We start from the raw sequence: 15,960 nt of genomic DNA, 5'->3' as shown, positions 1-15,960 counted from the left end.
ATGAAAACTCTTCTTCGGCAGCAATAATTTTTTCGGTGAAATTAAGAAGTTGAGCTGATATTAAGTGAGCTAAAGGAAGATCGGTAAAGATGAAGCATAATGCTAATATTGTTGATTACCTAAGTGCCATGAAAATGAAACTGATCAAAATAACTGAATGGTTCTAGTTATCATAAGAGTGAAATGAATTTGTTTTGCTCTGATTAGTAGACATGATTTTGTTTGCCTTTGCAAATGAAAATGAAATTGATCAAAATAACTGGATGGTTCTAGTTATCATCAGAGTGAAATGAATTTGTTTTGCACTGATTAGTAAACATGATTTTGTTTGCCTTTTTTTTTTTTGCGTTAAGCTAACCATTCTTTCCACATTTTAACTTTGACATGCTTTATATCATTCCTATGTAGGACTCTTTTAAATGGCGACTGTACCTGTTTGGCCGATAACGCTTTCATTGTGGTTACTTTTCTTCAAATATTTACCAACTGTTGAATCAACGTGGAACTGCTCTTTAAAAGTTCAAACGTCCTACGGTAAGTGCGGATCGGCTAACGAGGCTGTTTCTCCACAAAGCATCAATCAAACACCTTTTCAAATATACTGGGCTTGCTCATTACAATTAATCAACCTATAAAATTATTATTATGTCATGGGTGACAAATTACTCCTTAATTCTGGCGCGCAATTTCAGCTTTAATTTATAATTTCGCACTTGAAATTACAAAATTCCCTTGGCAACCTTCCGTAAGCCTCAGTACCAAGATGGCGACGAATTTTTCAAATGTTTTTAATGAAGATTTCAAGGCATTAAAAACCTAAACACACGAAAAGCGCATCAAGAAGGAGTCTAACAGGTATTTTGTCGAAACGTTCTGAAAATTCTTAACTTAAGCCAAATTTAAGCTCTTAGACTAAACCTTTAAGAGCGGGGAGTTTTCAATCAATAAAACCAGGATTAACATGTTAAAAATCCACAATTGCGAACGCAATTCGTCACCCATAATATTAAAGGTAATCAAATGATGCTCGTGAAATTGGAGAATAAAATCACTTGCGTTTTGTCCAAAAGGAGAGAGAAATTATTAGGATTTGGACAAAACGCGCGTGAAATTATCCCCAAATTTCGTCACCATTTGATTACACACTGCCTTATTGCTATTTTTTCATAGTATCCATATTGACTAATGTATATAGACTAGCTTGCGTACATACGCCTCTACAAAGTCTACAAAATGGTTATATAAAGGCCAAAACTGTACTGACCAGCCGAACCCGCTTTTTGATTGGACTCCTGAGATGCAAATCGCACTCATTCCAGATGGTGTTAAGAGTGGGGCAACTAAAGAATTCATATATCCCGACCAACGCCCTGAGATTCCCTCTCTATGGAATCCCATTACTCTTATTCCTGAACTTGAATTAACAATTTTTTTCATTATTATTTACTAGTGTATTATTACAGAAGTTACTATTGCTACAAGACATCCAGTAGTTACATTCCACGAGTGCCATCCATTGAAGGACAAGATATTGCTTTGCAACCTGTCTACTCCTCTAGAAGCAACAAAGTAACAACGTGTGCAAAGGCTGCCATAGGCAGGGGCTATAAATACTTCGCTTTGTTCGATAATGGGGAATGCCGATCCTCCTGGACAACGAGTGATTACTCTTACTACGGCTATGAGAGGACAACCAAACAGTATTGCTACTACTACTACTATTCTTGGTATTATTCCAGTAGGTGCTACTATTACTTGACGAAATGTGGAAACGGATATGGTAGCTCTACAAAGATGAACGTCTACACTTTTGACTACGGTAAGAAAGTGTATCAGTAGAGACCTTTAGATTCTAAGACGGGGACCAATATGAGAACCAATAAGATTTTCTCTATACTACGTAGTGCGCGCACGTGAGCCAGGGTTGTTTTGGCGAGAAAACGTGGTAGGCGTCGTAATTCTACGTTGGATTTAAGCGAAAGTGTCGTAGTGACGAGAACAATTTGTCAAATGTTAGACGTTTCATCATTTTGACATCGGAAGAGGACTTAGCCCCCTTGTTCAAAAATGTCCTTGTTAATTTTTCTGGTGAAAAAGAAGTAAGGTAACTCGCTTAGGTGGGGTAACCCGCCTGTCCATATAATCTCTAATTTTATTTGATCATGTTTGCATGATAGGTGGGGTGATCCGCCAAGGCGGGTAGCCCGGTCTACCAGACCGGGTTGCCCTTTCAGCCGAGGTCAAATTTTGCCATGTAAACGTTTCAAGGTGGGGTAACCCGCCTGGTCGGGGTCGGATTCGTGATACATCAAATTCGCGCAAAATTCACTTTGGCGGTGGCTTTGCATCATTATTAAAGTTAACAAAGCCATTGCTCTGAAGGTTGCAGCAAGAGTAACAAGGGAGTGTAGAAGACGCTTAGCGACCATTCAATAAACTAGAGAAAGTGCACCCCGGGATGGCGGGGTTGTAAGATTGCATGTAAAGGAGGGTTATTTTTTTTACCCCCACCTAAGCAGGTTACCACACCTACCTGGGGTCCCCCACCTCCATGCAAACAGGCCCTAAGTTTCAAATGTTAATAATAAGTTATTGTAAGCTGTGTGCAAGTTTATAGGAAAATCTTATGAGCGGATTTTATGTAAACTGAACAAAAGTAAAATTTGAAGGTTGTATTCAGTCGTTCATGTTGCCATAGAAACTATGAAAATGTCACATTTTACCTGTCAATTAAAATCTTTCATCATTTTATTTTTCACTTGCCAAGTTTCAGCTTGTGAGTTGCAATCTTTCTCTAGCTATGGTTTGGCAAATGAAATATACTCACGAACTGACAAAACTGTGTTCAGCCACCTTAAGCAATGCAAGTTTGCAACTTACTGAGTTTCTTAAATGACAATAAGCATTAATTGAATTTTGCGAAACATTTCGTGGAGATACATCGAAGAAAGGTAATGTAAAGAACTGAAATATCATGATGGCCTTGAGCTTTTGTCTCATCAACCTATCCCACCCCAGAGCGTCTAGAAGTAGAGTAGAACTAAATTGATGACTCGATTTTGTTCCAGGTCACGAGATTTATATCATGCCAAAATTATGAGATTAAAGTCTGAAAACTTAATATATAGTCATACAAAATCATGCAAAAATTCAGTTCAAAATTTTCCCAAGGGCACACTTAAAATTGAATACTCGTCGCTGTGTTTGTTTTGCGGCTCTCGTCTTTGTTTTTGTTAGTTTTGTTTGTAAGTGAATTTTCCTAAATGAATAAATAAATAAAAATTCTCAAGATTGAAATAGCATAAAACAAATACTGGGTATGACAGTTTTTAGGTTTTATAAGCTCTAAACAGTGCGATTTTATAGTGGTCCCATGGTGGCGAGTCGCTGGATCGATGCTGAAGAGTATACTAAAGAAATGTGAAATTATCATGAGTAGTAGTCAATTCCTGTTGTTTAATCCCCGTCTGCCTCGGAGTTAAGTATGAAGTCTGCTAATAATCATTCAAAATTAGTCTGTTTGATAATAGATGGTCGTCGCTTCTCTCCACCCAAAAAGAAACGATCGGGCGTGAGTTCTCGTGAGGTAGTTCTTGGTTTTTACGAGCTAAACTGTGATTGGCTAATAACGTCTGAGAGGCTCGGGTTAGCGGACGTTACTTTTTGGGTCGAGAGAGAAGCGACGACCGGAATACGCCTGCGTTCGTAAGCTAGATAGTACGAGCGGCAACGATTTACTAAAGGAATCGGCGTGAGGTTTACCTCGTGACCTCTCTTGAATGACTATTAAAGGGCAGTACGGTTAAAGCATTATTTTCGTTGATTTCCACCCTTTTTCTTAAATATCTAGCCAAGATTTCATTCAATCTAAAAAAATGACTCAATTAAGTCACAGTCCTTAATTCAATAATTATTTGGGCAGATGTTTAAAATTTTGGGAAAATGGGAAAACATTGGATTTGGGGGTTGTTAAAAATTGAAATATGAAGTGAATAATAAGTAGACAATTACTAGATAGTCCACCAAAGAAAAAGTTGCCTCTGATCCCATTAGCGGACTAACTGGTTTATGTGTATACCTTTTCTACCCTAATTTATTTCCTTCCTAAATCAACATCATTTCCTCCAAAAACCAACCGTAAAGCCCCTTTAACATTTTTTTAACCAATTACAGACTACGACGTCATGATATGGATCAGGATCCAAAACAACAATTTCACAACTTACTTTGACATGTTTGACGCAAGCTCCCCAGATTACGTGAGTGTAAACGGCATCATTTCTTCTTGGGTAAGTTGCTTTTTCTTATTTGACGATTAGGGCACTTATGCACTTATGAAAATAAAACATTTCGAAAAAAATTGGCATTAGTCCCATTATTACGTCTTTGTGCACTGTTTTGGAACAAGCTGATCACGCTGGATAGGCCTAGCTTGCCAAGGCAGCCACATTTCTGGTCCGGCTGCTTCCACTTGAAGAGTGTAAAGAAAAGAAAAACCAGAAAAAGTCGTCTCCTCACTCAAACTAAGACACGCCTGACTATTAGAATTCTCTTTAAGGAGGCTCTTTCACGGTTGTCCAGTTCATTTGTTTAAAAAGTCAGTTGCGTGTCCTTACTTGCTGTGAAACCTGCGAAATTACTCGTCAGTGACAGAATGATAACTTTCTGTTCAACAAATGTGTTTCCCAAGCACTACATCAAACGTTTCAAACAACAAAAATGAACTTTAAAATACTGCTAGTTAAAGAGCGAGGAGAGAAGGCTGTATTCGCAGGTTGACTGTAACATAAACGTCTCGTTAATTGTTTGCAGCTTGTAGAGATGCTAGACACACAGAAGATTTGTGGCGTTGGCACATTTACACTTCAGTGGTTCAGGTGAGTTCATTATATTTAGGATTATGGTTCGTACGGCACTGGACAAATTTACGATCCTCAGGCCATTTAAGGCACGACTATCTAATTAAATATGCATATTTTGATAAAATTCTATTTAGAACGGTTTGCTTCTATCTATGATCCTGAAAATTGGACTACTAATATAATGTAGCTTAATGGCCTTAGCAATAAGAGATATTTTAGACGTTCAAATTTTTGTCACGTGACTTATAATTGAGAATTAACGGTCAAAATATTTACTTTGTATTACTGTGTTTTAAAACATAAGCAAGCGAATATTAACGTTAAAAGCCGACGTTTCGGTATCATCATGACACCATTCTCAAGGAAAAATGAATGAGTAGTGCGAAGATTTGATTTCTATTCTCATTCGTATAAAAGCCGCCGCGTGACGATTTAATCGACTAGATTACTGCGTGCTCCCTCGGGAAGCAGTCTATTGCTCCTTTACGGTCCCCAGGGAAATTCCCTAGGCCTTTTATACGCCCTAGCAAACAAATTCGCCGTCTTCTCGCAAGTCTACTCTACAACGGGCAAGCAAGTTTCCCCACCCTCCTCCCCTTCAGCGGCGCTGGCAAATTTTCTCTATCAGCCTACCCTATGCCTTATGCAAAATTTTTCACCCATAACTTATCCATCAAAAGGCATAAGGTGGCTTTTATGCGAATGTGAATTAGTTACTATAGTCTCTACAAATTAGCATAATAACAAAGGATCACAAGTTCTTCAAGTGAATGCCTTTGCGCGAATCGAGTCCGCCTGCACGTTTAGGGATGGTTTGAGTTTTCTTATAAAGAGCATCTCCTTAATTAGGCAATCAAATTTGTTAGAACCTTTAGTGAGCACGTGAAATTACTGTGTTTACCGATGTATTTATTTATTGTAGGAAGGGGATAATATTCCCTTTTTGTTTTATCTTTAAGACCTGAGACACCCTCTACATCGGTCGCACACTACCTTTTTCCGACGAGCTTTCAGGACATTGGCCACATTGCTGAGCAGCTGATTGGACAAACTCCTTCGGGGTTTGAAGCCGAAATCATCGAGGTGCAACAAAAAAGAGGTACGTGTCAGCAAAAACTACCGTTCAAAAATGCAGATGAAGATTAACAGTCAAAAAGTTTTCAGGTATTTCAAATCTAACTATTTCAGCTGTTCTTCACCGGATTCTAGCTTCTGAAGAACTTCTGAACTTGAATTTGCTAGTTCCCATGTTCTCAAAAACACTAGACATTACAATGCCTTACAACCTACTTATGTATAAAAATATTTCAAAAGTTTTTAATAGAAAGGCCAAGGCAACCTCCAAAACACAACATTTTCTTTCAATTCATAAAGAATTTGTTATTTATTTTAACTTTTGGACTAAATTTCCAATTAATAACCGTCAACTATCAAAACCTCTAAAATATATCCGTCAACCGTCAAAATTGGAAAAAAATTAACAGTCACCCTTCAGAGCTACCAGCAGAGCCGCATCCTGACACCTTGAGATAACGGGTGAGGGAGTCGGTCATCCAGACCCTTAGATAAGGGGGGGGGGGGGGGGGGGGGCCTGGTTTCAACAAAAAAAAAATTCGATCCTTCGGCCTCGGTTTGGTCTAAAAGTAAGGGGCGGCCCCCCCGGGCCCTTTCCTTGGATCAGGTTTTGGGTTAGGGTTAAGGTTGAGATAAGGTAAAGAAGGGGAAGGGAGGGGTGGGGTCTCCAAAATTGTTCATCGACCCTTCAGGTCTCAGTTTGGTCTAAAAATAAGAGGGGGAAGGCGGGCCCCCCGGGCTCCTCCCCTGGATTTTCCACTGGATCCTCCACTGCTATTATTCCTTTTTGCGTTAGTTTTGTTTCTATAAAATGTTTGTTTGTTTTCTTTAGTACCAGCTGCATAAATCTAGCTACTATTTTGTGGGAAGCAATTCCTCGGTAAATTATTTGCTGAAAGGGAATATGTCTCTGTTGATGGTATCATCCGCTCCCCTGGGTGCTTTATGCTGCAGAAAAATTTGCCGATTTACGCCTCTACACCAACGTTAAAGCTAAAAGCATTAACACATATTCATTCTTTTGCTATCTACAGGACGGTGTTATTCAAACAATCCTTATGTTAATGCTTACATTTCATTTTCTACAAGCTACAAGTCTCCCACTGTTTACAGGAAAGCTGACACTCATTACATTCATGGAGACAGCTACTTCTACTGTTCATATTCTAAGAGTTACAAGTGGGAATTCTATCTTCTAGAATCGGTCAGTGTCTAATCATTAATTTAGTTATTACTATATAGCTACGTTCTGTGAACAGAGCAAAACACATTCTCATTATTATCTTGGGGTATATATACAAAGAAATAAGTTACGAGTGACTTGATCTTTCCCAAAACACACACGCCTTTTATAGGTAACTCTTGAATATAGCGGAGCTCCCGCACGCGAAGTGTGCGCAGTGGAGCACCATGGGTAATTAAGTCCAATCTATGCAGTCTGGTTGGGACAAAATCATTCGCACGTACGTACATTCGCCCACTCATGTAAACGGATGTGAAATGCCAAACTTACTTGCTTGGATTCTAGGGTATACAGTCTTTGGTTGACTTGATACTGGACATCCATGTTATGGTCGATTTACAGCTGTTAAGAAAGGTTATCGGTTGACCAGTACCACGTGACTGTACCACGGGCTCAGGTTTACAGTTCGTTGACGTGATGCGTTTTTTAAGCTTTCCGCTGACCAGTTATTGGTTTTCAATTGAAGTTCGTTATTTTCTAAGAGAAATGCAGTTATCTCTTGTGTGCAAAGTCGAATTACTTCTTTAAAAATCTCACTGAAGCTTCGCTTTTGACCTTGGCTAAATCTGTATATTATAATGAGAATTGACCTGATAAGTGGGAAGAGAAAAAGGTTGCGGCAGTAGCGAGAGTGCTCGCCAACCGCTCAGGCGACCCGATTTAAATCAAGGAAACGACGCCATACGTTGGGTTTTAACTAACAACCTGTCTACACGATAACCAAGAACTTGTGTGCTAAACTGTTCAAAACTTTATAAGAAATGAGTAGAATCTAAAAGACGATGCATTTACTTTCGGGCCTCCAATAATGCTTGTGGAGAATTGACGTAACTAATGAAGCCTGACTTGCCCGCAACATTACCCTTAAATGCAACCATATTGCCAAAATAAATTTCATTCATTCATTCATTCGTTCGTTCGTTCGTTCGTTCGTTCGTTCGTTCGTTCGTTCGTTCGTTCGTTCGTTCGTTCGTTCGTTCGTTCAGTCAGTCAGTCAGTCAGTCAGTCAGTCAGTCAGTCAGTCAGTCATTCATTCATTCATTCATTCATTCATTCATTCATTATATAACCTAAATTTTTTACACATGTTTATTTTAGGACAATGTAACAATAAACGCCAGCACAACTATGAGTACGAGTGAATCATGGTATCTCAGCGCACGGACTTTGCTATATGGACTCTACTTTGTACAGTTCACAGCCCAGAGCCAAACAAATCCACGACAGATTGGCTACGACTACGGTTTCCTTAAGATCGTTGAAGGTCCTTTGTATGCCTATATATCTCAAGGTTCTTATGCTGTATATATAGAAAAACGAAGCATGACGCTGGACGGTTCAGACTCCTACGACCCCGACTTTTATGGGGAGAAAGGTAGGCCGTGAGGATAATATTGAACGAAACTAAGACACAAGAGTAGTACACACAAAACACAGGGAAATGGCCAGTAACGTACTCATGTGCACAGCCATTTCATTCGGTCAGTGTACTAAACTATTTTAGCCACCACATATGTACGGAGGATCTGTCGTCAAGGAAGTGCTTTTGCACTCGCCTTAACAGTAAAATGCGGGGGCAGCAATCGCTGGGGAGACCCTTCGCCTAGGGCTATGCACTCGCCTCGGTGATAAACGACAGGGTCAGCCAAGCTTGAGGATATCTGCGGCCCATTGGGGGGGGGGGGGGGGTACTCCCTTGTAAGGGCTTAATGGGGACGTGCGGCCAGCCAGGGCATGTTTTTCGGGATTTTTGTCTTAAACTGGGTATCTTTTCTTGGAGGATCAACAGTAAAATTTTTACAAGCTCTAATGTTAATTAATATTGACTTCTTTTGACTTTGGCATTGATACCAGGCACATCAGAAATCGGAATTCTGTCTTAAACAGGGTAGGAAAACCAGCGATTTTTGTCTGAAACAGGGTCAGGGTATGAGGAGCCGAGCCGCACCTCCCCACCCAAGGATATATTGAGTGCCCCCCCCCCCCCCCCCCGATATCTGCGGGGCTTGAAGTATCGTGTGTCTGTGTTAATCGGGCAATATAGTTTGTCAGTCAATTGTTTGTCGTTGCTGTTTGTTTTTCACAGGTAATTATGACAACATGAATTTCACCTGGGTTTGCTGGAAAAGTGGAGACTCGTCCCCGGATTTGAACGATCTCGGTATTTTAAACAAGGTGTACCCCGACGGATCAAACCCAACAGCCCCAGATGGAAATGAGGTGTGACGATTTATTATCTTTGATATCTAGCCGATTTTTTTTTTTTTTTTTTGAAAACGAAATTTCCACTCTTTTGAGTGGAAAAGGGCCAAAAGGCAAGTTTCTCGGTTTTCACGAGCGAAGCGCCAAGAAAAAGAGAAAAAGAAAGAGCGAGGAGGAACAAAGGAGGAGAAGCGAAAAAAGCAGTGGTTGCATTCTTACTTTTTTTATAATGCCTACTTTAGCCGAAAAAAACCGAAGAAGCCTATTTGGCGGTAACGTTTTCAAAAATCCGGCTAGATATTAAGATTTATCCAAGGCCAAAAGCGAGGTTACCGTGGCGTTTGTTTGTTTGTTCTTTTTTTTATCATGTTTTCTGAAGTAATGGAAATTTCCTTATAAACAGAGAAGAAACTGAATTCCTAGTGAAAAATGGACCTGAGTCTTCCATAAATTAAAAACCAATAACAATAACTAACTGGTCTGTGGAAAACTTAAAAAAGAACACGTGACCTCGACGAATTACAAAGTAGAAAAGGTTTTGAGGTTAAGAGTCGATATTTCTTCGAGTTTTGTAATTTGAAAAACCTTTGTAAAAAGGCTCATTCCAAGTTTTTTTTTTTTCATTTATCAATTTCTAATTAATTCTTATTCATTTTTCCCGTCAAGATTTGTAACGATCATAGCAAATGATGTTAACTGCTGATATTTTTAAAACCTTTCGGACACGAGACTTATGAAAATTTCATAAAGTCTAATAATAATATCATAATAATAGTATCATCGTATCATAATAATAGTATCATCGTTTATCTTCGACCGTTAAACGATTTGAAAATGTCTGTAAAAACCTTTCATGATAGTAGATGGAAGATTATCATTCCGTTCGTGATAGCGGGTTTAATTTTTTTGGCCCTGCTGTTTCTCTTTTTTGGTAAACGGCTCAACATTTAACATGTAAAGGAAATGGCGATCTCTGTGTGAATAAATCATAATCATGAACATTATCATCAGCTAAGTCATATCACATTGTTATTGTCATCATCATAATAATTATCCTTCTATATACTCGTCACCATTATCATAATTATTTTTCTCATAGTCTTCAGCATCTTGATCACCATCCTCAAACTCATCATCATCATCATCATCATCATCATCTCATAATTATCACCATCATCAATTACCAAAGATGCAAAGAAGTCAACTACTATTTGGAGGCAAGCAATAACCTATACCTTCAGGCTGATATAATATATTTATAATATATTTTTTAGGTTTCTAACCATCCTGGTGGAGGATGCTTCAATACGGGACCTGGAAAGATATCAGCCAATAACAACATTTCCATAACATTTGACAATAGTCTTATGCTCCTGGGATACACATATTATATGGCACTGGTGGTACAGAAGGGACATCGGAAGGGCGATTACAGACAAACAATTGTTCTTGCCAAGGCACCACCAAAATTTAATATCAGGTAAGGCAGGTAATAAACAACAGCCAAGGCTTAAAGTTCGATGCCGTGAATTTTTCTTTCGTAACGGTTTTTGCAATTTTTAAGACACACAATTTTTATACTGTATTTTAAAGGTGTTTTCATTATCAGGGAAGAACTTTATGGCAACACAAATTTTGGTTAAGAGTTCTCTAAACTGACATCTCTTCGGAGAATATTTTTAAAATCAATAAGGCTTCCAACTTGAAAGCCCAAATCAGGTGACCCTTTCCTCAAATTGCTTGCCAAAATCTCAACTGCTTGCCATCGTGATGAATCCCAATCTACGACAGATATATGTTCCTGAAAAGCCCCTTTGAATGCATCACAACTAAGGTCAGAGCCGTGTAAAGGGTAAAGTTCTCCTTCCTTAAGCTGACGGCGTGCTCATTTCCCCCCTCTTCCCCACCCCCTTTTTATAATTGTTCCGTTTTAAGAGTATTTGAAGTTGTTAACGCTACACTGATAGGGTGGAACGCGCAAGGAGGATTTGAAGTCACACCCGGGAATTAAACTCAAGACTACTGGCGCAAAAAGGCTGCCCACTTTAATTTTGAACTGTGCCGATCCTTACAACTCCTGGTAAATTTAACTTAGGCTTTCACACTTGCCTTTCACCCAAGGCCTTTCATTAGCATTTTTTGGGCTGGCCAAATTGTTTCAAAGTAACATTGTATACGTGATATCTGACAAAGTTCCTTTTCACTGAACAACTTGGGGTCACTTGGAGGGATGCATCAAAACCTCGTTTTTATGTTACAGCTGCTTTTCAAACTGTCAACCGAATGCTATTATAAGCCAGCGTATAGGCCTGGAAGCGTACTGTGTAGGTCCAGACTGCTCAAGAACGCTATACTTCAAATGGTTTATGTACGAGAGTGACAAGACATTCCCGGGACCGGAGGGTAAGATAGAATGCCATAATAGAGAAGAGAAGTGTGACGTCAGGTTACCATGGTAGCAAAATTTCTGGATCTCGACATTCTCTCTTAACAGAGGAGGTTATTTGCATTGTCGACGGATGCAAGGAAAGTGCGGGCTACTGTTTTGTTCCTGAGTGTAATGGTGCACAGTAAAGTGGTTTTTTTTTTGGTGTTTGCTTTTGTTTGTTTTTATTTTGCCACATTTGCAGGACCAAGGTTTGTTAAGATTCAGAAATTTTTCTACCCGGCAGCGTGACGTAACGAAAAATTATCCTCTCTTTCGTGCCCAAATTATGGAATAATTTGTCACCCACAAAATGGGTGGCAAATGAATATTTTATATCTTATTGTTTCGATAATTATTACCTTATTCCCCAAATTTGGTCAGTTCAAGCTGGTTGTGACGAATTGGCCGGCGGATTTGAGCCAATCAGGAACGACAAAAAAGGTTCGATGAATAATAATTAGCGTTATTGACATTCAGTTTTAATATTGATAACAGTTGAAACTCCCGTCAATGGTCATCCAAAATGCAAAGCACTGGTGGTCGATTATAGGAGGTGGTCGCACTCGAGGGTTTCAAACTGTAGTGTATGACGAAACTTTTGTTTTCATCGTAGGAATTAGAAATGTTGATGAAGGAAAAATTGATTTTTTTTTCTTACCAACAGATTACAACGCGACAAAAAACTTCTACAGTAACTTATTGACAACCTCCAGCTCTAGATCGATGCTGCTACAGGAAAACGTTCTCGAAAAAAGAAAAAGTTATATGATAAAATTTAGAGTGACAACTATATACGACGCCAAAGAGTTCGCCTATTACTATTTCCGCACCAACATTCCACCTGTAGGGGGTACTTGTGCGATAGACAGAGACACAGGAGTAGCTGCCCGTGATTTGTATGAATTGGTATGTAACAACTGGGACGATAATGATACGCCACTGGTATACAAAGTGAACATACCGTCGAATAATGAAAGTAGCGGATACATCGTCTTGGCTGTGTTTGATACAAGCTCAAAGTTGCGTCTACCGGTTGGAGATAAGCTGGATTTATATCACCTACATTTAAATGTGTATATCATAGATTCACTTGGTGCAACGGCGAAAGTCAACCTTACAGTGATTGTAAGTATGTATCACGTCCCTAACTTTCAGGCCTTGTGACGTGGGATCAATAGGCCATTTCCGAGTTCCAAAACATCTCACTTTCAAAACGAGGCTTAGTGCGAAACCTTTGTTGTGAAAATGAGTTTTATTTGCATCAAAATTAAAACTAACTTTCATATCAATGGCTTCGCACTTAGCCTCGCCTTGAAAGTGAGATTTTTGGAACTCGGAAATGGCCTACTTAGATTCTGGGAAACTGCCCACCTACCCCTCCCCTGACCCAACATTTTGCCCTAAGTGAGAAGTAAGTGTTAATGCTGACTTAGGGGAGGGGTAGGTGGGCAGTTTTCCAGAAACCTTAATTTATCCACGACGTGCATAGGCTTGGAAGAGACCACCCGGATTGCAAGCAGAGCCTCCTTTTATCTTCTTGAATGAGGAGCAGAAAAGGAGGCTCTGCACATGCCTGAATTGCGTCGAGGTTTTTTGGTCGCCGCAGCCCACACTTCTGGACTATACAATCTTATTTCTCTCGTCAAACAGGTTTACTTCAGTGCGAGCATCCGTTAAATGATAAACCGGTGGTCATAGCCGAGCCCGCTGTACCAAGCGCACGGCTAGTAGGCCTATGCCTCAGACCGTATCCTAACAACATGCCGCGCACGCTCAAAAAAGATCTTTCTCGATTCAAGCAGAGTTTTTCTTAAGTACGCCAAATTTGAGCAAGCAAAATCAAGGCCCTGCTGGCAGGCTTGGAACAGACACGATAACATTACCATAGGCGTCACGTTGTATCTTCGGTCGGGTACTTTACTAGAATTAGATGTAATAAATTAACGTATTTTTCAGACTTATTGTTGATTTTGTAATTTAATTCAACCTCTGCTGTAAAAATAAATGAAGTTACAACCTCTCTAATCTTCATAAGCAAAGAAAGAATCTTGGATATTTTGGAATTGAGTGAAAATATTTCACATATTCCATATTTGACGATTATCACGTTTTCCCCCCAAATTGACGCGACTCACGCGTGAGCACAACTTAGTACTGCGAAAATCTCGAACTCGTAGTCGTACTCGTCTTAGAATTTAAAGGTCTCTATTTCAACAAAACGAGACGACGATTTATTGATAGTCTTCCAAAATGTATAAAGCGTTTTCACATGACGTCACGGTGGCCATATTGGTGTTCCAAAACAATGAAAGCCCGGCCATGTTGGTGTCCCAAGACAATCCTGTGGGAGTTGAATTCTTTTTTAATGCAAACGCTTTCTTGTTCCAATAAATTTGCAGAGATGCTGGCCACGTGAGTGAAAACGCTCTATAGTTCGAGTTTCGGCAAGTCTTACGTCATAATTGCTTGCTGTGAGGAAATCTACGTTCGCTAATTCATGTAAAGAATTAACAATCATCACCCATACCCTTATAGGTCTAATAGTCTAAGAGTGTTTTCACTCACTGGCCAGAATCTATGCAAATTTATTGGGACAAAAGAAAGCGTTTGCATAAGAAAAGAGTTCAACTCCTAAAGGACTGGCTTGGGACACCAACATAGCCACCGTTTCATTGTTTTGGGACACCAATATGGCCACCAACACGTCATGGGAAAACACTCCTATGATCTGGCAGTATCGCCTTGAGATGAAAAGTTCTAGAATAAACAAACTCGACTGCGATTTCACGTATTGGCAATTTTTTTTTTACTTGTTTGCCCCCTGAGAAACCGCGTCACATATGGTGTATTGGAAAAGAGCTTTCTGTTACGTTATTTCACTTCTGATTACGATCCAAGGAAACCGAAAACCAACGCTTTGAGTAATTTCCCTCTCCAGAAACTATAAGCGGAAATTGTTACAAGCTTTTGGTGCATCGATTACTATGATCGTCATGGGTGGACAAGTGTTAGTTATGATTGGCCGATGGTCGTCAAGGCAACCTTCAACCCACCATAACTACTCTTGTCCAACCAAACTATCCCAGAAATAATTTCGCCGAAAACTTGTATCCATTCCCCTAATAGTTTCTGGAGTGTAGTCTCCCTCGCAGCCGTTTTTATTGTCGTTACGCAACACTCCTGGGGAGAAGCGTTGCGTGACGACACTGAAAGAGACTATCTGGAGTGGGGATTATGACTGAACAATGCCTTACAGGTATATCCACCATCAATATCTGAACTGGATGAGGAGCTGACGGAACTTGTTCGTGAAAATGGTGCTCTTGATGGTTATGTCAAAGCAAACGATCAACAAAGAGCCGTTCAACTGAGCATTAGCGTGTTAAGTACCTTGGACTTTCTGCAGCAATCAAACAACACAGAGGTAAGCCAGCTAAAGTTTCAGAAATATCAGGCACCAATAATATACATATATACTTTTAGTTTTATTACGGCCTTCTTACCTCTTTTTCGGCTAAGGAGGTCACCCTTCAAGCCAAGCAGTTTGTCATGTCAAAGATTTGCCAACTGAGAGTGGTGAGAAAAATGTAGGGAAAGTGGACTTACCCAGGATGGCCCTTCTAAGCGGGAAAATTCTTTTCCATATAAATGCGGCCTGAAATGAGAAATCAAGCATTCAATTTGAAAATGTCAGTTCAAACTTCTCAGACCAACTGCACGTAAATACGGTAGTACTAGGCACTTCCGTGTTTTTTTGTCTGTTTGTTTGTTTGTTTTTGTTTTTTATTGTTTTATTTTCAACCATTACCACATTGCTTTTCAGATCCGACAAAATATTATCAACAGTATAACACAGTTAAAGATCAATGACACTGAAAGTGTAAACCAGATAGCCAGCGTCTTAGTGGAGGCAACTAAAGTAGAAGGGGAGATAACCCCTCAGTCTGGGGTAAGTGTTCATTTGTGTGGAGAAATTAGTTTTTGGATACATTGCACTGAGTGAGTCAACTCTAACCGTGCAGGCATCTCGCTATTAAGGACACTCAGAAAGCGCGGTAGTGGCTAAATCCCCGGAAAAACGTACGGACATTTGAATGAAAACTGCACGTTAATTCAGACCCTCGCCATTACGGACGCCTCGAAAATACGGC

At 39.7% G+C, this 15,960-nt stretch overlaps 1 protein-coding gene across 1 annotated transcript in view; it reads left to right on the top strand.

Annotated features, from left to right (window-relative positions):
* The first annotated feature begins 419 nt into the window (after positions 1–419).
* LOC140922295 (uncharacterized) overlaps positions 420–15,960 on the top strand; it is a 32,962-nt gene continuing 17,421 nt past the window's right edge. Inside the window, exons 1-13 of the mRNA XM_073372294.1 lie at positions 420–534; positions 1,451–1,819; positions 4,174–4,289; positions 4,813–4,877; positions 5,822–5,961; positions 6,971–7,140; positions 8,278–8,554; positions 9,266–9,399; positions 10,656–10,861; positions 11,642–11,784; positions 12,474–12,934; positions 15,066–15,233; positions 15,633–15,758. Coding sequence (XP_073228395.1) covers positions 420–534; positions 1,451–1,819; positions 4,174–4,289; positions 4,813–4,877; positions 5,822–5,961; positions 6,971–7,140; positions 8,278–8,554; positions 9,266–9,399; positions 10,656–10,861; positions 11,642–11,784; positions 12,474–12,934; positions 15,066–15,233; positions 15,633–15,758 — 2,490 coding nt within the window. The remainder of the gene's footprint in view (positions 535–1,450; positions 1,820–4,173; positions 4,290–4,812; positions 4,878–5,821; positions 5,962–6,970; positions 7,141–8,277; positions 8,555–9,265; positions 9,400–10,655; positions 10,862–11,641; positions 11,785–12,473; positions 12,935–15,065; positions 15,234–15,632; positions 15,759–15,960) is intronic.

This window comes from Porites lutea, chromosome 13 (assembly GCF_958299795.1).
Source record: "Porites lutea chromosome 13, jaPorLute2.1, whole genome shotgun sequence".
Classification (NCBI taxonomy): Eukaryota; Metazoa; Cnidaria; class Anthozoa; order Scleractinia; family Poritidae; genus Porites; species Porites lutea.
This window is presented reverse-complemented; position numbering and strand designations above follow the sequence as displayed.